At 26.0% G+C, this 20,893-nt stretch overlaps 4 protein-coding genes and 1 pseudogene across 6 annotated transcripts; 4 read left to right on the top strand and 1 right to left on the bottom strand.

Moving 5' to 3' along the window:
* The first annotated feature begins 564 nt into the window (after positions 1-564).
* Positions 565-1,704, top strand: LOC145948597 (leukocyte tyrosine kinase receptor-like). Its single transcript, XM_083058249.1, has 2 exons — positions 565-1,087; positions 1,352-1,704. Exons 1-2 carry the CDS (start codon positions 680-682, stop codon positions 1,694-1,696), a joined length of 753 nt encoding a protein of 250 aa, XP_082914375.1. The 5' UTR covers positions 565-679; the 3' UTR covers positions 1,697-1,704.
* A 3,326-nt stretch (positions 1,705-5,030) lies between these two features.
* Positions 5,031-8,865, top strand: LOC145948596 (proto-oncogene tyrosine-protein kinase ROS-like; annotated as a pseudogene).
* A 764-nt stretch (positions 8,866-9,629) lies between these two features.
* LOC145948594 (protein sevenless-like) lies at positions 9,630-13,107 on the top strand. The gene is made up of 5 exons (XM_083058247.1): positions 9,630-10,475; positions 10,643-10,744; positions 10,903-11,096; positions 11,904-12,374; positions 12,695-13,107. The coding sequence occupies exons 1-5, from the start codon at positions 9,731-9,733 to the stop codon at positions 13,025-13,027; spliced, it is 1,845 nt and encodes a 614-aa protein (XP_082914373.1). The 5' UTR covers positions 9,630-9,730; the 3' UTR covers positions 13,028-13,107.
* A 3,124-nt stretch (positions 13,108-16,231) lies between these two features.
* LOC145948598 (glutamyl aminopeptidase-like) lies at positions 16,232-18,700 on the top strand. 3 transcript variants are annotated; one of them, XM_083058252.1, is made up of 5 exons: positions 16,232-16,317; positions 17,178-17,367; positions 17,476-17,683; positions 18,197-18,460; positions 18,525-18,700. In XM_083058252.1, exons 2-5 carry the CDS (start codon positions 17,202-17,204, stop codon positions 18,529-18,531), a joined length of 645 nt encoding a protein of 214 aa, XP_082914378.1. In that variant the 5' UTR covers positions 16,232-16,317; positions 17,178-17,201; the 3' UTR covers positions 18,532-18,700. The 3 variants fall into 3 exon arrangements, with proteins under 3 accessions (XP_082914378.1, XP_082914377.1, XP_082914376.1); XM_083058251.1 differs by having other exon boundaries at positions 17,446-17,683; XM_083058250.1 differs by having other exon boundaries at positions 17,178-17,683.
* Positions 18,701-19,166: 466 nt separating this feature from the next.
* On the bottom strand, positions 19,167-20,893 carry LOC145948595 (uncharacterized). Its single transcript, XM_083058248.1, has 6 exons — positions 20,864-20,893; positions 20,451-20,588; positions 20,294-20,355; positions 20,162-20,209; positions 19,699-19,867; positions 19,167-19,433 (listed from the first exon to the last, which is right to left on the bottom strand). Exons 3-6 carry the CDS (start codon positions 20,294-20,296, stop codon positions 19,342-19,344), a joined length of 312 nt encoding a protein of 103 aa, XP_082914374.1. The 5' UTR covers positions 20,297-20,355; positions 20,451-20,588; positions 20,864-20,893; the 3' UTR covers positions 19,167-19,341.

The following is a 20,893-nucleotide window of genomic DNA, read 5'->3' as shown; positions in this document are numbered from 1 at the left end:
TTTTGTTATTGGTTCCCATTGAAAAATTATAAAAATTACTATTTACTAGAATATTGTGATTAATCATAAAAAGATATATTAAAATGTAATATTGGAAGACAATAACGCGATTCGCAAACTAGATTCTAAAGAATTCCATCAAGCACATAATAAAGTATCGAGTCAATTAGATCAAATCTGAATCATCCATAGAATAAAAAAAATACAATACTGGTGATTAAAAATTGAGCGCCAACATTCACCAAAGAAAGATATTATTATGTTTAAGATGAGATTATGCGTTTTATTGAAAAGTTTAATGCTGGTGAAAGCAGCTATCGCAATTTTGACAAAGAATCATACCGTTCCGCACAACCTTTTCACGCAGGTAAGAGATTTTTTTCGCTTCATTAAAAAACAATTAAATGTTATTACAAGTAATAGTGCAGTTTATTTGAGTAAAAACGATTTAAAAGAGATAGTAATACAATAATTTTTATTAGACATGCATATGCATTTTATTCTATTTCGTTGAATTACTTGAAATAAAACGAAATATATATATGTTTAATGTTATATGAATTTAAATTATCTTTTTTTTTTAATATAAGTTACATTAATTTTCAACATTTCGCAGGTGTTTAAAGGGAACGTCAAGGATTTAGAAAAACCGAAATCAGAGACATCCGTTGCCATAAAAATGTTGGGAAAGTGTGCTTCCATGGAAGAAAGAAAGAAATTCTTTCAAGAGGCTAGGCTTATGAATCACTTTAGACATGAAAATGTGTTAAGACTGTTAGCTGTCTGCTTAGACGAGGATTTTCCATTACTCGTGTTGGAATTAATGGAAAGTGATCTGCAACAATATTTGAGAGAGTGTCGAATATTCCAACCTTCTGATTTACACGCTTTGCGTCTACACGACTTGCTCGCCATTTGCGAAGATGTTGCGCGAGGCTGTTGTTATTTGGAAGAGCTGCGTTTTGTGCATAGAGATCTCGCGTGCCGAAATTGCTTAGTGTCTGCGAGAGATCGCGAGAATCGTATCGTCAAAATCGGTGATTTCGGACTTGCCAGAGATATTTACAGGGATGACTATTACCGCAAGGTAGATATAATTAATTAAAACAGATAAAACTATTTGGAAGTATTTTTCTATTGTTGCGTCTTTAAAATATTATTGTATATCTTTAAGTCAAATTGAATTTAAGAAAAATGAAGACCATGTATATATTTTTATATATATTTCTCCAATATATATGTATATAATGTATAATGCAAAATATTAGTAAACGTTTTTTGCTTAAGAATACTTATTTAAAAAATTGATAATTAGAATAGAAGATTTAACTTTATTGAAATTATATTTTAGGAAGGAGAAGATCTGCTTCCTGTTCGTTGGATGGCACAGGAATCCCTAGTGAACGGAATATTTACTTCTTATAGCGATGTTTGGTCATTCGGTGTACTAATGTGGGAGATTACATCGTTAGGTGAACAACCTTACTCTACCAGAACTAATTTCGAAGTGATGGATTATGTACGCGCGGGAGGCAGATTGCAGATGCCTCTCAACTGTCCATCCTCGTCATATCAACTAATGCAGCGTTGCTGGAGTGCAGCAAATGACAGACCAAACTTTAAATTTTGTCTGAACAATATTATAGCTTTAAGAAGCCACACAGAAGACGCAATACTGGATCCGACGCATCAATGATTATTATATAGCCGGCAATTAATTAATTGTTTGTATATGTGTATGTTAAGAAGAAACGTTGAGTTTTACATCTATGAGATATTTGAAATTATACTGTCAGTATTATACGTTTATATATATATATATATATATATATATATATATATATATAAACGTATAATAGAAAATAAAACTTTAATCTCCAAATTGATATACTTTTTCTTTATCATTCGGTAAATTCTTTAAAGCTAATTTACGAATAGCAAGTTATATCTTTCTCTTACGTAATAAGATTTCCCTTTGTGACAGATCAGGATGCATCTGCATTCGAGCAGTTATACAACTTCTAGTAAATATATAGTTTATTACGCATCTTTGAAAAATAAATATAAATTATGAAATGACAATGACCAATTCACATACTGATATATATATATATATATACATATATATATATATATATATATATATATATATATGTATATATATATATATATATCAGTATGTGAATTGGTCATTGTCATTTCATAATTTATATTTATTTTTCAAAGATGCGTAATAAACTATATATTTACTAGAAGTTGTATAACTGCTCGAATGCAGATGCATCCTGATCTGTCACAAAGGGAAATCTTATTACGTAAGAGAAAGATATAACTTGCTATTCGTAAATTAGCTTTAAAGAATTTACCGAATGATAAAGAAAAAGTATATCAATTTGGAGATTAAAGTTTTATTTTCTATTATATTAATTCAGTATCATAGCACGAAAATGACAAACGTTTTTTAATTAGGCCAAGTCAATGCTTTATTAGAAAGTGGTAGAGAATTCGGTACTCCGTAAATTCGCTAGTTGCATAGATGTTATCTCAGAGAAGAATCAAATGACTTCTTGAAAAACGATTCCAACTTATCTCATTATGGCATTGCATGTTTATTTAAAACTTTAAATAGGTAAGGCATTTTTTTCTCTATTTTTTCTTTAAGTAAAAACTATTTTTCTTAGTAAATAAATCATGGGAGTAAACAAATCATGGCTTGACTTTCTTCGATTGTTGAAAGAATTTTTGTCTCATTATTCAGTTTTTATATTAGTTTCAAATTAATTAATTAATTTCTTCTAATAAGTAACTCTATCTTAACTTGACTTTCTTTTTCACGAGTGCGTTTGTTATCACTAAAATTTCTATAATGTTTATATTTTAACATATATATAAGATATATATATTTTTATTATCATTTTCTTCATGATCATAAAAATTTTATAAATTCCTGTATTTAAAAACATCTTATGAAATATTTTTTAATGCAAACGAATTTTCTGGATAGCATAATGCTATAAACTTTTGATTTATGACTGATAAAAATATGTACATACATATATAACACATATATATAACATATATATATACCTATATATATATACATTAAGTGATAAATAGTGTATATAAATTCTCACATATAGCAAAAGTGACAGCTTATTGCGCATATTATTCATAGATTGATTAATTGTCCCCAATTCGAAGTTCAACTGCACCAATCTTTCACTTCGATGTTTAGTAGCCGTTGAGCATGCGAATTATTTTAACTTTCTGATTTTCTATATAAATTTCGTTAAATGAAAAATAAATTACCGTGCAAGTTTTAAATAAAAATTAGTAAATTTAAACATATCTTGAGAAATAAAAATGTTTTAGATATTACAAACAATTTATGTAAATGTATCACAAACTTATTAAGTAACAAAAAAAAAATGAAATGAATGAAATCATTAATTTTTTAAATTCTTTCTTTTAAATCTAACAATTATATTATAATAATACATATTGTTTAATAATTTTAATATATCGTCTGAATTAAATTTAATTTTAAGTTTTAATTTGATTACATAACATTGATTTTTGAATGTGTGATGTAAAATTAATAAACTTTATATACATTTTTATTTAATTGAAACTCTCTTTTGTTTTACGTATTATATAGTTTTAATTACACAAATAGTGTATTATCTGCAATATATAACATTCAATTTTCTCCATGAAAAAAATGTTTTATTTGTGTAAAGTATATAAATTAGAGTATACGAGAATACTTTTCTTCGTAACTTCTTGGACCGAAGTTTCAAAGATCCTCCAGAATCCCTAGATTTCCTTGACGAAAACGTTATGGTCATTCTCGTTTGCGTTAACAGTTTTAGTAAAACACATAATGTTTGTAACGTTTCTAACATAACAATTTTCTCTTCTTGTAGATATTTTTATACTCGATCGGCTTTCATACGATTCTCGACTATGACCAATGTTCCATGTAATCTTCACAATGATTTAAATACCACTAATCGAATTGATGTTCCTCCATGTATCTCGATAAATTTTGAGTTTTCTCTTACTTAATAAAACTCTTAGTTGATAAAACTATTTCAAGATCGATTATAATGATTTATATAATCAAGCTATAAAACTATATAGTATATTTTCTTCGATTAAACTCAATGTACAATGTAACGAGTGTAGTATATTCGATTGTATCAAAAACAATAATATAAGCGTAATTAAATTTCGCAATTTTTCAAAATTTTCAAGTAGAAAAGCGATCGAATGAAAAAAAATATATATTATTATTTTACAAAATATTACTATCTTAATATTCTTAATATATTATTATTTTAACATTTAATTAACAAACTAACGTTTCATTAATATTTTTTGACACAAAATCAGCTATTTAAGACGTTTATACGGATTTAATGAACATATCAACGACGCACGAAAATCCATTACCTTAATTATTGATTGTATTGCATAAAAGTATTCAAATGGGATCTGCATTTAAGAACCTACGTTAATCTCTTTAATCATTATTTTAATACGATGTTTGAATTCGCTTGTTCGATAGCAGAACACAAAATTTATTGCAATAAAGTAAGCTAGAAATTTTTGATTATAATGAATTAAATTTATATGTCAAGATCTTTTCTTATTTCAAACCGGATCTTACTTTAAAAATGCGCCTCATATAGGATATACATATATATATATATATATATATATATATATATATATATATATATAGAATATTATTATTCGTGAAAACTGTTGGAATAAGTAACTGTTGGAAGAAACACTGAGTATCATCGATCAAGCTGAGAGAAATGAATCATAAAGAGAGGGCAGCAAATAAAGCATGATAAGATCGGTCTAGTCTGGGGAGTCAGTTACGATTGCGATTGCCACGAAAAAGGACAATGTTGCGCGTTATTTGATTCAAATAATATACTGTCATATAAACATCACACATCAATATGCACAAATAGTGGATTCGAAAAACATGCTTAGTATACAATATGCATAAAAATAGTAATCATAATTTTTTATATTTTTAGTGAAACAAAAAATATGACAAATATCAACGTGGATAATATTTGATGCTAGAATAGTGGTGAAAGTGACAGAAAACCTATAATTCTATAATTTTCGGATTGGTTATAAATTGTTCGTTTACATTTTTATTGATTATCTTTTTACGAAATATTAAAAGAAATTACAACAAAAATATATTATTATCTTCGATACAATCAAGTGAATACGTGTTGCTTCGTGCTGTTATTGGTTCCCATCGAAAAATTATAAAAATTACTATTTACTAAAAATTCCTTCATATGATCTAAGATATATATATTGTGATTGATTATAAAAAGATATATTAAAATGTAATATTGGAAGACAGTAACGCGATTCGCAAACTAGATTCTAAAGAATTCATCGAGCTCATAATAAAGTATCGAGTCGATTAGATCAAATCTGAATAATCCATAGAATAAAAAGAAAAAGAATACTGGTGACTAAAAATTGATCGCCAACATTCACCGAAGGAAGAGATTATTATGTTTAAGATGAGATTATGCGTTTTATTGAAAAGTTTTATGATGGTGAAAGCAGCTATCGCCATTTTGACAAAGAATCATACCGTCCCGGACAATCTTTTTACGCAAGTAAGAAATTTTTTTGTTTATTAAAAAACAATTAAATGTTATTACAAGTAATTGTGCAGTTTATTTGAGTAACTCAAACTCACACATGTGTAATATAATATAATATTACAAATTGTATAATAAAATAAAACTACACATGAAACTAAAAAGTACGATGCAATGAGAAAGGATGTATAAAGCTTGAAAATTTTATTTTGTTTATAAATGGATGTATAATATAGTACAAAGTTAAACTTCATTAAGACGAAATATTAAAATTTGACTGTATTATGTTTGTGTTTCTATTGCTATTTTTAAGAATAATAATTATTAATATTAACGAGATGTTCTGTTAATTTTTCACTATTTTGATACATACATACATACATAAACACACACACACACACACACACACACACACACACACACACACACACATATATATATATATATGACACTTGAATTGTGTTTCATGTGATTTCTCATCAATTTGTAATAAAAACTAATTTACTTTATTAAATAATTATAATTATTTAATGATATAATAAGACTTGTAAATTAATTCTTATATAACTAAATTAATTCAAAGTGTCAGCGTCATTTTGATGTATCAAGGATAGTTGCATTTGTCCTATATACATATAAAGAAATGTCGACTATATTGGTATAATAAAATTCAAATTGTATTAATTAACTTTATAAGGCCAATAGTTAAATAAACAATATACGTAACAGCAATAACCAGCTACCCGCGTTTAAATTTATTGATGTATGTATATAATATTCGTAGTATATCCATTTATATAGCCATATATATTCTCATATATCGTAGCAATGTCAATCGAAAGTTTTTGGTATCGGGTTTTCCAGAATTTGTTTGGATTAAAAGATATAACCATAATCAAAAAGAATTTCGACAAGATTTTAAGTACAAAAATTTATATCATTTTTATAATCACACACATACACATAAAAGAGAATATTTTAAACATTTTTATTCTTGAAATACAAACGTTATTATTGAAATTTTAAACATAACTGACGGATTATTAAAAAGTAACCTCGTTTATTTTGAAAAGTTAAAACTAACGATTGCAAAAAAACTAATCATTAGCTATAACTATCAGCAAAATAGCTTCAGGAATCGAAAAGAGTAACATTTTCATATATCATTTATTAAAAAAAAAACGATTATTAATTCTTATTAAATAATCCTTATTCTGCCTATTCTGCGTGACATTCTTTTTAATATAAGAATAATGTTTGATATTTCGCAAGAAAATATGTTGAAAAATAATAGGAATAAATATTTTTAAAATGAAATTACATAATATTTAACACATTATAAATGAGAAATGGAATTATAAATAAAAATATCAAGGTAATATTATTAAAAACAAAAAATGTTATGTTCATTTTAGTTATTTCGACATATATATGTTATTTTTTATCAAAATCTTATTTATATATATTTTTATATATACGACTATTTTATTTATCATTAAAGATACCGTGGAATTTCTGGCCTAGTTGCCTTACTTATTTTTTTTATATGTTATATTTTATTCAGGATATTCCAGTGCCCAAAAACAACAATCATCTCATTTTACAAAATCTCCAGCCGGATCAGAATTATTCTGAGAGCGTGACTATAAGAAATGAAGTCGATGAAGTCGATGAAGTTACATTTGCAAATATGTCCATGAACCCAGAATCTTTTGGTAAGATGCAATGAATATATAGAACGTTAATAAAAAATTTACAAAAAATTTAAAAGTTGTAAGTATAATGTAAATTTAAGAGAGTAAAAATTAAATTTAAAAAAATATCAAACTATTTTCTAATAACAAAGATAATATAAAATTTATTTTCGAAAAGAGAGAAGAAAATGTATAAACTGTATGTAAAATAAAGCAGAATTTAGATAACACCATCAATTTCATTATTTTTTTGTTTGTTTTAAATCTGTCGCAAATAATATACTACTGACTTGTGAAGAAATAGGAAATTTTAGAAAAGGGTTTGGCACTTTATTGGAAGGTTTTTCGATTATAACTTAGCAATTACTTTTCTAACATAAGTCTTGAAACACATACACACATACACAGAGGTTTTATGTTATTTCATTATTTTAAAAACTTACGGTGTTAATTTTGTAACATATGTTTATTTTTCTCTTTTTTCTTTATTTTCATTGCACGTTATATTATTATTTTTTTTTTTTAATTTACCGAGATAATCAACTTAAACATATTAATATGTACAATCTTAAAATCTCTAGGAATAATTCCGAGCGAGCCAAGAGCATTCGTAGAGTTCAATGGATTTCTAAATGAAAAATTCAACATTTCTGTGACATTCAGGTGAAGAATCAAAGTTTACAGTCTATATCCTTTTTTTCTCTAAAATTTAACATAGACATATAAAAATATTGATTCTGTTAAAAATTTATTAAATATGAAAAGGCTAAATTTTATCTTACAGGTGGAATCAACCTAAACATGAAAACAAAGTGATACAAGGATATTCAGTGCAATGTTGGTTCATCGAGAACCTAAACAAAAATTCAAATCTTTGACGACAAAACTATTTTAACTACAATGGAATGCACAGAACATAATCTAAAACCTAATACAACGTACTATTATCGAGTACGAGCGCATACTAAAGCTGGTGCTGGTCCTTATACGGATTTAATGAACGTATCAACGACGCACGAAAATCCGATACCTCAATTATTGATTACAGTGAATAATACCATTGCAATATGGGATCTGGATTCAAGAACCTACGTCAATCTCTTTACTTTTAATATCAATATTATTGCAGTAGAAGTGACTTATTCTGTAGCAGAACATAAAATTTATTGGATCCAGGAGACCAATAATGAGTATGGGTCTATACAAGATTTAATGATATGGGATATGAATAAAAATAATATTACGAAAATAACTAGATTAAAAAAATATGCAAACTCTCTCTGCATCGATTGGATAGGAAGAAATCTATATTGGATGGAATATGACATCTCATTGTCAGCGAAATCCAGGAAATCCACCATTATAAAGCTGGACTTAACAATGTGGCAAAATGGCATAGTCAAATATGATAAGATCTTGAGCAGAGAGAAAAGGCTTGCTTATTTAACTACACAGCCATCTATAGGGTACGCTACCTTTTATTCACTAAAAAAATTAACACTTATGTGTCTTTCAGTTAAGAATTTATAGTATTTTCTAATTTTGCTGTAATATACTATGATTTTGTAATAAAGATATAAAGAATCATAAAATCATAAATTATCATAAAATTGTAATAACTTAAGCTTATTATTTTTTTAACTTCACGTTTAAAATTATGTTTTATAATAGACATATATAATAATATATATATTTTCCAGATTTTTCTATTGGATAGAAGTGTTATCAGATATGCAGGTTGTAATAATGAAATCGGATCTTGACGGAAGAAATGTGCAATCTTTTTTAAAATCCGATTTGACCTTTTGTTCATACAATGTATCATTATTAGAAATTTATTATCGAATGAAGCTTGACATCACAAATACAGAGGAGCCAATAATATACTGGCTGGATAAACACGAATTATTTGTGGCGAACATTAAAATAAATAAATGCAATTCAATTTCAATCGCTGAAATTGGCACAAACTTTGTGCCATATTTTTTAATTGATAAAACAAACATTTATTTAAGTGGACGTTATGGATATACATCAGATTTTTATCTTTATATTTTTAAAAAGAAGTATGCACTTGTCGACAGTGAAAAAAACGCATCTAAACACGTGCAAATAATAAAAAGCACGGATGACTTTTCTCCCATAATATCGTTTGGTAAATCATCCTTCTTACAACCATATCCTCGGAAGGAATGCCTTATATCTGATGAAAAAATTTATAATATTACAATAATAAAAATAACAGCGAACAGTATTGTTTTTAAATTTTATACGACCGAATCGACTCGCAAGCACAAATGCAAAAACAACATACCAACTCCTAAATATATCATCTACGTAAGCTGTTTGAATAATAACCTTAGTAACAAGTTCGATGAATTCTATATGCAGACATACGAGCGGCATTATGAAATTCAGAATTTAACACCGTTTACAAAATACAAGCTGAAGCTAGCTGTGAGCAATTTTTACTCTGATCAATTATCGACGAACCTGCAATTCAGCTCGGAAGTAATATTGAAAACTAACGTGAGCAAGCTCAATGCACCGGAAAATGTAACGGTTCAGGTTCTGACGCCAACTATAGCGGCAGTTTATTGGATGCCACCAAAACAGAACTGTGCGCCAGCAACTTATAGAGTATATTGGGAAACAATTAACTCGTGGAACAGTACGCAACCGATAGAAAAGCCATTTATTAATAATAAAGTAGACAACAAATTTTTTACAATAATCCAATCGTTGCTGCCAGAACAGAAATACTTTGTATATATACGTGTGTATCCAGCCAACTACACCAATCTCTATAATGACAGTTTGAGCACAACCGTGTACACATACTCGGAACCGAACAATATAACTTTGAGCGAAGTTAACAAAAACAATATGAATATTTCGTGGATTCCTAGCGTTAATCTGACGATCCACTACGTACTGGAATACATAAATGATGTGATGCAAAAGTGGCAAATCGCAGATAATTTTGAGACGAATAATGATGAAACAGTAATGTATTATATAGAAAACTTGCTACCGGCAACTTTATACAAGTTTCGTTTAATACTGACATATCCTGAATACGAGAACTTTACATGGCCATCTGATGAAAGATTTATTTTTCAAACACATGGTAAGCAAATATGATAATATGTAGATATTTTAATATGCTCTGTTTATTTTACATACATATAAATGAATTACAGAATTTTAAGAATGAAATATTTTTAATGATAAAATTATAAGTAGAAATATTCAAATAAGACAAAAAAATTATAACTATATTTGTATGTAACAAAGGTGACGATTCGATAATTCGAGCTTCGCAATATAATCTAACATTGTTGTTAAGCCTTGCTGCTACCGTTATTGTAATCTGCATCTGCTACTTTATTTATTGTTGTAAGTATATTTAATACAAATTTTTTAAATTACAATTTATGATTAATGTAATAAGTGGAGAGATTTTTCAAAAAACATTAACTTATTTGTTTAAAGAGCAAAATTTAAAATTTGCAATGCATAATATTATTTAAATATATTATAACTTTATATAACAGTATACCGACAACGCAAAGAAGATAACGAGCAAGTTTTGACTAGGATTCTACATGAGGTACCTATCGGAAACGTTCAGCTCAATGCGCTATACAGTCCTGCGTTGCAATATAATCCAAATAAATTTATGCTGACTAAAATCAAACGTGAGCAAATCACACTAACGAAACACATTGACAGCGGCGCATTCGGATTGGTAAATTTTTCGTAACGTCATATTTTAAGTCATTAATGTTTAGATGTAGAAATGAGAAATACACATTTCTTAGTAAATCTTACACCGAAAAAAATGTTTTCTTGAAATGCATTAATAAATCCTCTTAATAGATAAGAATATTTCCATTTTTTAAATTGAGAATATATTTTAAATTTCTTTTGCAACTTCAGCGCCGCAATAAATAAATATAATAAATTAATAATAAATTTAAAATAAAAATTAATAAAATAAAATTATTTAAATTTTTAATAAATTTATAAGTTTACAATTAATATTAAAAATAATAACATAATAAGCAAAAATGTGTATTTAACTATGTCAAACACATAAAACATATATTCAATTATATGTGTAACATTTAAATATACATGAAATAAGTAACAAATGTCCATTTGTAAGACTGTTTTTTGTTATATCGATTAATAATTTTAATAATACACGGATAAAAAGACATCTCATCAAGTATATATTCTTGCATGTAAAGAATATCTCTTTAGAGATTTTCTCTCCTAAATTAAGAGGATCTTTTTAGCGCTTATTTTATTGGAAGATATTATAAAGATAAGTGGCATATACTTAAGATGAGAATACAATTTTTTCGGATATATAAATCAACTTTTTAAAAGAAATAGTAATACATTAATTTTTATGAGACATACATATGCACTTTATTTTTTATCGTTGAATTATTGAAAATAAATCAAAATATTTATGTATAATGTTATATAAAATTAAATTATCTTTTCTTGTTTAATAAAAGTTACATTAATTTTCAATATTTTGCAGGTGTATCAAGGGAATGTCAAGGATTTAGCAGAACCGGGATCAGAGACATCCGTTGCCATAAAAATGTTAGAAAAGTGTGCTTCTGTCGAAGAAAAAAAGAAATTCTTGCAAGAAGCTAAGCTTATGAGTCACTTCAGACACGAACATGTGTTAAGATTATTAGCTGTTTGCTTAGACGAGGATTCTCCATTACTCGTGTTGGAATTAATGGAAACTGATCTGCTAAAATATTTGAGAGAGTGTCGAATATTACAACCTTCTGATTTACACGCTTTGCGTCTACAAGACTTGCTCGCTATGTGCGAAGATGTTGCGCGCGGCTGTTGCTATTTAGAAGAGCTGCGCTTTGTGCATAGAGATCTCGCGTGCCGAAATTGTTTAGTGTCTGCGAGAGATCGTGAGAATCCTATTGTCAAAATCGGTGATTTCGGACTTGCTAGAGATATTTACAGAAATGACTATTACCGCAAGGTAGATTTAATTAATAAAAAAAGATGAAACTTTTTGAAAGTGTTTTTCTATTATAGCTTTTTATAATATTATATATATCATTAATCAAATATATATATATATATGTATGTATATATATATATATATAGAATTTAAGAAAAATGAAGACTATGCATATATTTTTGTATATATTTCTCCAATATATATGTATATAATGTATAATGCAAAATATTAGTAAACAAAATGTATAATGCAAAATATTAGTTTCTTGCTTAAAAATACTTATTGCAAAAATGGATAATTAGAATAAGATATTTGTCTTTGTTAAAATTTTATTTTAGGAAGGAGAAGGTCTGCTTCCTGTTCGCTGGATGGCACCGGAATCCCTAGTGAACGGAATAGTTACTTCTCAGAGCGATGTTTGGTCATTCGGAGTACTAATGTGGGAGATTACATCATTGGGTGAGCAACCTTACTCTACAACAAAATCTAATCTCGAAGTGATAAGTTACGTACGCGAGGGAGGCAAGTTGCAGATGCCTCTCGATTGTCCATCCTCATTATATCAGTTGATGCAGCGTTGCTGGGGTTTAGCAAATGCCAGACCAAATTTTAAACTTTGTCTGAACAATATTATAGATCTAAGAAGTGACGCAGAATTGCATCCAATATGAATATTATCTAGTTGGCACAATTAATTAATTAATTATTTGAACATGTGTATATTAAAGCGAAACAAATTTTTGCACATCTATTTGAGATATTTGAAAATATGTCTGTATTATACGTCTGTATACATATTTGCATAAAAATAATTTTAAACTTTAGCATATATTTTGTTTACTAACACTGAAAAATAAAAAAAGAGTAAGTAGTTATACCAGTGTTCAAATAGATAACTACTTTTGATTTTAGTTATAAATGGCATTTAGAGATAGGTGAAATTACTATAAAATGTGTAATGTACTAAATTCTATACAAATAACATTTTTTAAAAATCTGTTTTTATATATCTGATTAAAATTCTTCATGCATATCAAAAATATTTTGTATGTCAAACAGGAAATAAAGAAGGACGCGAGAATGGGTTAATAAAGGTTAATAAAAATTTACATATATCTGTTTCTTTTAGCAAATAAGTCATGGAAAGCCTGACTCTTTTGTTGGATTAGCTTAGTCTAATAATTCGTCTAATAATTATAATTTATATTCTAATAATTTGGTTTACGTATTAGTTTCAGATTACTCAGTTAATTTCTTTAAGTAAAAGTGGCTCTATCTTTATACAACTTCTTTTTCCATGAATGCGTTTATTATCACTGACACTTTTAACAATGTTTATATTTCACCATTAAATGTTTTTATTATCATTTTCTTTATAATCATAAAAATTTTATTTTTCCTGTATTTAAAAACATCTTATAAATATATTTTAATGTAAACAAATGTTCTGGAGAGCACAATGCTATGAACTTTTGACAATGTTATAACTTTCGATTTATGTCTGGTGAAAATATGTACATACATATGTGACATATATATGTATATGTATATGAATTAAATATATATCTATATATATAATTTTTTTATAGTCAAATCAGTATAGAAGTGGTATTAAATATGCTTATTAATAATGCGTATACTGGTAAACAATTATTTGGCGAGGTATATTTTATACTTGTTTTATTATGAAATTTTCGTTATAATTACTTATTTTTTATCACAATGTATTACATATCATATATTGTAAATGGTGTACGTATTTTTCTGTTTCTTTCGGAGATATGTTGTATATCAATATAATTTATGCTAATTATTTAATAAACTCGTTTTTCGTGATAATTAATTACAAAATTTTGATTGATAAAACAATCAAAATTAAAATAATATTAATTTTAGATACGTGATTTTGCGGGAATAAATATAAGACCCTCATATTTAAAATATAATATTCACTACAAGTTAATAACACGTTCTCATGAAATGGACGATCAGATGCAATTTTTTCACCGTTTGTTCGAATGAGAGAATCGAGAAGCTCAATACGTATAAAATATAAATACAGTAAAACACTCATTTTTATTAAATGTCCAATAATATATCATAAATATTTAAAATAATTTTTTACATATTTTAATATTTTATATATTTATTATTTATTTATAAATTACATGTTTCTTACGTGAGCACTTGGTTTCAATTATTTTCTTGATTATTTCTAATTATATTGTATTATATTGTAAATGTGTTTAAATGTATTTAATGTTAAATTAGTTTTTATATATTATTCAGTTTTATTGTTTATATAAACATTAATAATTTTTACGTAATGCTTATTATACATATATGTATATGTATGTGTATATGATATTATGTATATTAATTATACTTATAACACTCTATTAAATATTAATATAAAGATATGTTAAATAATATAATATAAATATAAGATAGAAAATTTAATATACATGTAGGATATAAACATTAATATTTGATTTATTATTAATATTTACTTAGTACATTCAATAACGTAATAGTTAATATTAATATTAGCAATACTATTTTATATTAATGTTTACAATAATTAATATTTTATTATTAATATCTTTATAATATTATACATATATTAATGGTGTTTATTTTTCTTGTAATATAACGAAAATTTTAATAACGAATTTTAATGTAATTATAATTTCAACATGCCAAAATATATAATTTTACATATATGTTTATTTCGTATCTTTTAAAACATTTTTCTATGACTTCTTAAATATATGTATGACATTGCGCAATAATATTAATTTTTTTTCACATTATAATTTTTTAATCATGGAATAAGATAAATAAAGTAAAACCAGAATGCATAAATGAATAAAATATGTATATGTATATTAATTACCATTAGTAATTTTCTTTTATCTTTCCTAAAGAGGAAGGTAAAGTACAAGAAAACAAAGAAAAATAAAATTTACATTTTGAAAATATTTTTTAATTATAATTAGGTATATTATTTACTATGCGCGTTTTAATAAGATAATTATAGAAAATAGGAAAAAATCGAGATAATATAAAATAAAAAAATTAATCAAATTGTGTGAGTTACTAATTTAACTACAAACACACATTAAATTTCAAAATTAAAATTGTTTAGGGCTTTAAGAACTAAATGATACTGATTAAATTAAAAGAAAAGCTATTATTTTTTTTAAAGAAATTAAATAATTATGTACAAGTGCACAATTTCTAAAAATTCATTGTATAAACATCTCTATTTATGTACATTAATAGAATTGTGAAAAAAATGTTTTATATTGAAGAAAAAAAAAAATCTTTTTTATAAAAGTATTGTGTTTCAAAATATGAATACGATGTTTAAATAGATGTGTTTTTACTATAAAACTTTTATACTGCGTAAAAAGGTAATTAAATTGTGTTTCTCATATGAAAGCCACATTGATTTAATTTACTTGTAAAAAGTTGAATTTTGCATTACTGATTCCGTATCATTAGAACAAAATTTTTAATTCTTCTCACATTACAGTAGAATAAAAATTCAGAAAAAGATAGAAAAAATGTAAAATAATGTACTTATTTCATACATTATCCAATAAGTTGTAACAAGGAAAGAAATAATTCTTTATAAAAATAAGACAAAAATAAAAAATATAATTCTGTTTGCATATAACATACAATTTTCTTAATTAAATTTCTTGAAAATTATTTTATATGTATTAGACACAAAGTGTTTCTTGAAAATTCTAATTATGTATTGACTTTTATCGATTTACTAACGATCGAATAAAATGATTAATAACCTTGAGAAGCTTTTGATACATAAGAGTATGTATTTCATACCGCAAACGTCGTCAGTTTTCGGTGATCTTTCGAAGTGGTAACATCGGAATTAAGCAATTCATTTTTGGCTAAAGTGATTCGGCTCGTGATTCTACAAAGATAGGTTAAGGTAAGTCAAATACAAAACATTTAGATATTCCTTTTAAATATAATCATGTAAAAATTAGTAAAGAATTCGCTATCTTAGAGTTTTCAATTTCTAAAAGATATTTTATGCAATGTTTAAGTAAACGTTTAAATGTTTTTTTTATTTCAATAATTATCTTTATTATTTTTCATATTGCATATAACATGAAAACATGAAAACAGATTTAGATGTAACATCTTTTTATTTTTTGATCATTTTAATACATAATAAGAAAAATTAAAAATAAAAAATGGATTAAGCCTTGATATATTTTTTCCTTAATAGATATCTAAAATCAATACTTTCTCATATATTAAATTAAATATGTAATAAATATAAAAAAAATATAAGCCCAATGGATATTAATTTACTTTCTTAGAGAAATGCTTATACAATAATAAAAGTAAAAATGAAAAGTTTGCATTATTTTGTTTGATTTGCTGATGGAACATATATCGACAAAATTTTAATTTAACTTAACATCAACATGTTTATTATCCGTTTCTTCAAAGTATACATTACTTACACGTGACACATAAACCAGGTGATAATAACTTATTGGTAACAAGCATTATAAACTCCAAAGAAGTCCAGTTATTAAATGGAATTATTTTATACATATTTTATACTTAAATGTATAATTTCATATATTATATAGAAATACTTTATAAAAGTGAAGAATTATTTAAATAGATTGCGTATATTTTTTAAAAATTTCTGTAATATTTTTTAATACGTTTCCCTTTTCTGACTGATCGATCAGTTTTGCATTTTTTGCATTAACTTGCTCTCTGCTTCCGTTTTCTGTTTTACTTACTCTTAGCAAGGAAATGTTTTTGCAGATATCTGAAACGAGATTTGGCAAGATGTTTCTAAAATTGTCATTGAATACTTTATTATACATTTTTGTAATGACAATGGCTTTTTCTATCGATGAAAATGCGAGAAATATATGGCATGATGAGACTGAATTTCGACCGTTGAATCGTCTGGTACCGCTTCATTATTATTTGAAGATATCGCTGATGCCAGGTTACGTATCCCATGGAGAATCCAATATTACTGTTTATGTCAATTCTGCAACACGATACATAACTTTACTCATATCAGAATATATGAATATAACAAAGGTAAATTTAGAGTCGTCCGACAGTGGAATAATCTATGTACCAAAGCTTTCATATAGCCATAATAAGGATATTGTCGTTCTTGATTTTGCCGAACAATCGTTGCCTGAAAATAACTTGGAATGCGGAGTTTATACTCTACATGCTAAGTTTTCAAACTATATTAATGATACGATAGAGTTTACACAAACTTGGTACACACACGAGAATGAAGATAAAAAGTGAGTATTATATATATAATATATATATAATAAGATATATTTAAAAAATGAGTTATTATTTAAATTAAATATATATATAATTTAAAACAAATAAAAACATTTTGTCATTTCTTTGATAGTTTTACTGCAATTTTAATATTTACTTTATACAATTTAGCATACTTGCCTCTAATAATAAGATAATAAAATAAATGTTACAAAACATTATATTTCTCAAACTCTGTTTATTAATCGCATTTATACCTTCTGCGATCTTTAATATTTCTGTACCAACAATAGTTAAAAATTTGTCATAAAAATGTAGGTTCGTCGCAACATTATTCCAGAAATCCACAGAAACCCGACAATTATTTCCCTGTTTGGACATGCTGACATTTCAGTCCTTCTTTAACATCACAGTAGAACATGATAGTGGATACAAAGTTTTGTCGAATATGCCAATACGAAAGTATCAATATACGGTTAATGACACGATGGTTACGCATTTTCATATGTGCCCTCGGATGTTTGTAGACGATGTAACGTTCTGATGACGTCTGATATGATATCTTCAGATCCCACTAGATACGATTCTTATTCTGAGAAAATAATGATCAATACGTGGTGGCCATCGCACTTGGTACCTTACATTGAATTTGCGCGAGATGTTGTCGGAAATGTAACCATATATTTGGAAGACAATTGGGAGATCTTGAAGAGAGGCCCTAAAGTGGATTATGTCGTTATTCCGAATTTCAGAGACAAAGTCATGCAAATTTGGGGACTGCTATTTTACGAGTAATACATACATTTAAGAAACACAATAATGATTATAACTTATTAAAATATATTTTATTTTCAGCTTTTAAAATTAAAAAAATACAAAGACATGCATTTTTATACGGTTATTGTTAGAATTTGTAGAAGCTTAATTAGAGAGAGATTTATGACAAAATTTCCCGGTTATTTTAGAAAGAAATTTATAACGTCATATTAATTTAATACGTTAGAAATATATGTATTGATGCTTAAAGTAATTTTAATAAATGACAATAATACATGTAAAGAATTTATTTAGAAAGAATTTAATACGTCAGAAATTTATGTATTAATGCTTAAAGTAATTTTCATAAGTAATTTTAATAAATGACAATAATACATGTACATATAACCCTATAATTATAGAATAACTACATTTATATGTATTTATCATGTAATATAGCTACATTTATTTATTTATAAATTCAAAAAATCAATTTAAAATTAATTGGATTATTATATAGTTTAAGTTTTAATCCCAAGGAGAACAGAAATGTCAAAATGATGTCAAATTGATGTATAAATATGGTCAAATTTTAGTTCGTCAAAATGACATCAAATTGTATAAAATTTTGATGTTGTCTTGATGTTCACAATGACGTAATTTTGACATTCCTTTTTGACTGTTCAAAATTATTGCTAGAGACATTAAGATAGTAATTAATAAACATATTTTACTGTTTATGATACATTTATTATTAATATCACAAATAATATTACATGTTACAAATAATATCATTTATAAACGTTATTATTGCACAGTAATAGTAGAATATATTAAAGTAGTTAATATTAAAGTATATAGTAGAGAATATAAATATCACTTTTAAAAACATTGCACAGTAAAAATTATCATTCTTTCATTTACGTTGACCAGAAGTATTCAACCAGCGCTTCATAGACTCCTCAGCTGTTTTCAATGATTCATTTTTAAAACGGCTCATTATGGCACCTAAACAGAAATGGACAAGAAATAAAAAAGTGATCTTTTAATTTTATTGCAATTATATTGAATATTGTGTTAAGTTAAAAACGAAAAATCACGTAAGTCTTTCTAGTAATTCTTTGATTTCTTTGATCACTGAAATAAATTAATTTGCAAGAAAAAGAAAGGAAAAGTTCATGTAATCTCTCGTTTTTCATAATTTAATACATGACAATGATTAATCAGAGGACTTAATATCTTAAAAATAAGAAAAAATTATAGAAAAACTTACAAAACAAAGCTTCTTTGATTCTAGTTCCATAAAAAGAGATTTTCACTCCCTTAGTTCCTTTCCAACTAATTTGTCTTGCAAGCTCATTGTGTAATACGATGGACATGAGACGAATAGCAGCATTCCACTGGTCAGAATCATCAACAATATGTGCATTAAGGTAGTTGATCTGAAATAAACAAATATCTTCAACAAGCTGACTTTTAAAGAAAGAAATAAATGCTAAAAAGAAGAGTTCATATATGAGAAAATATATAAATAATAATACCCAAAAAGATCAACTATACTTACAAATTGAGAAAAAGCAATTTTATCTTTTAAAAATTCGTTAAATGTTTGAAATGACTTCTCATCTCGCAATGGAAGGGGGGGGGGCAATTTTCAGGTCTCTCTATCACAGCTTCTCCAGGAAATATTTCATTTAAGATGCGACGTTGGTTCATTAGTACTATGTCAAGCTTACTTGATACATCTCGAAGCAAATCTCTATCAAGATTAGATACAACCGGTCCTACGAAAATATAAATTAATGATCAGAAAATGTATCATACGTAATAACTGCAGTTATATAAATTAGTACAAAAAAAATCATTACCATGAAGCTTCTTCAAATAGCTTAATGTCGTCGTCAGCAAATCACGATCTGCATTCGATAAACTAAAATAAATATAATATATATTAATATATATTAGGAAAAAAGTAATGTGCAAAACCACTTCTCAAAAGTGAGATTATTGGGAAAATCATATTACCTTGCAATGGTGGTGAATTTCGAGATGATCTATTGCTATTATCCATTGGCGTTAAAGTTCTTTCTTCATCTCTTGAAACACTAGATTCACTTCTATCTTTTGTAAAATTCTCGTTGTAATCATTGTTGTTTTTATCATCTGAATCAAAATTAGAATTGTTATTTTTATTTCCATTAGTGATTGAATAAGACATAATAAAATGTAGTAAAAAAAATTTACAAATTATTTTATATTTATGAAATCAATTCATATAAAATTTTAACTTAATTTAAAAAAACTATACAATTGAGATATATATATATATATATATATATATATATATATATTGCAAATGCAATATATACATATAATTCTAATTTAAATGCAAGTGCACTCAGAAAATTGTGATAAAAAAAAATGTTCAATTCACTTACAATCATCAAAGGCCGGAGATGACTTTTCTT

Source organism: Prenolepis imparis, unplaced genomic scaffold (genome assembly GCF_030444845.1).
Source record: "Prenolepis imparis isolate NDT839.2.m4 unplaced genomic scaffold, iyPreImpa1.0 SCAF_485, whole genome shotgun sequence".
NCBI classification, from domain to species: domain Eukaryota; kingdom Metazoa; phylum Arthropoda; class Insecta; order Hymenoptera; family Formicidae; genus Prenolepis; species Prenolepis imparis.
Note: the sequence above shows the minus strand (reverse complement) of the source record. Positions and strands in the feature narration are given on the sequence as shown.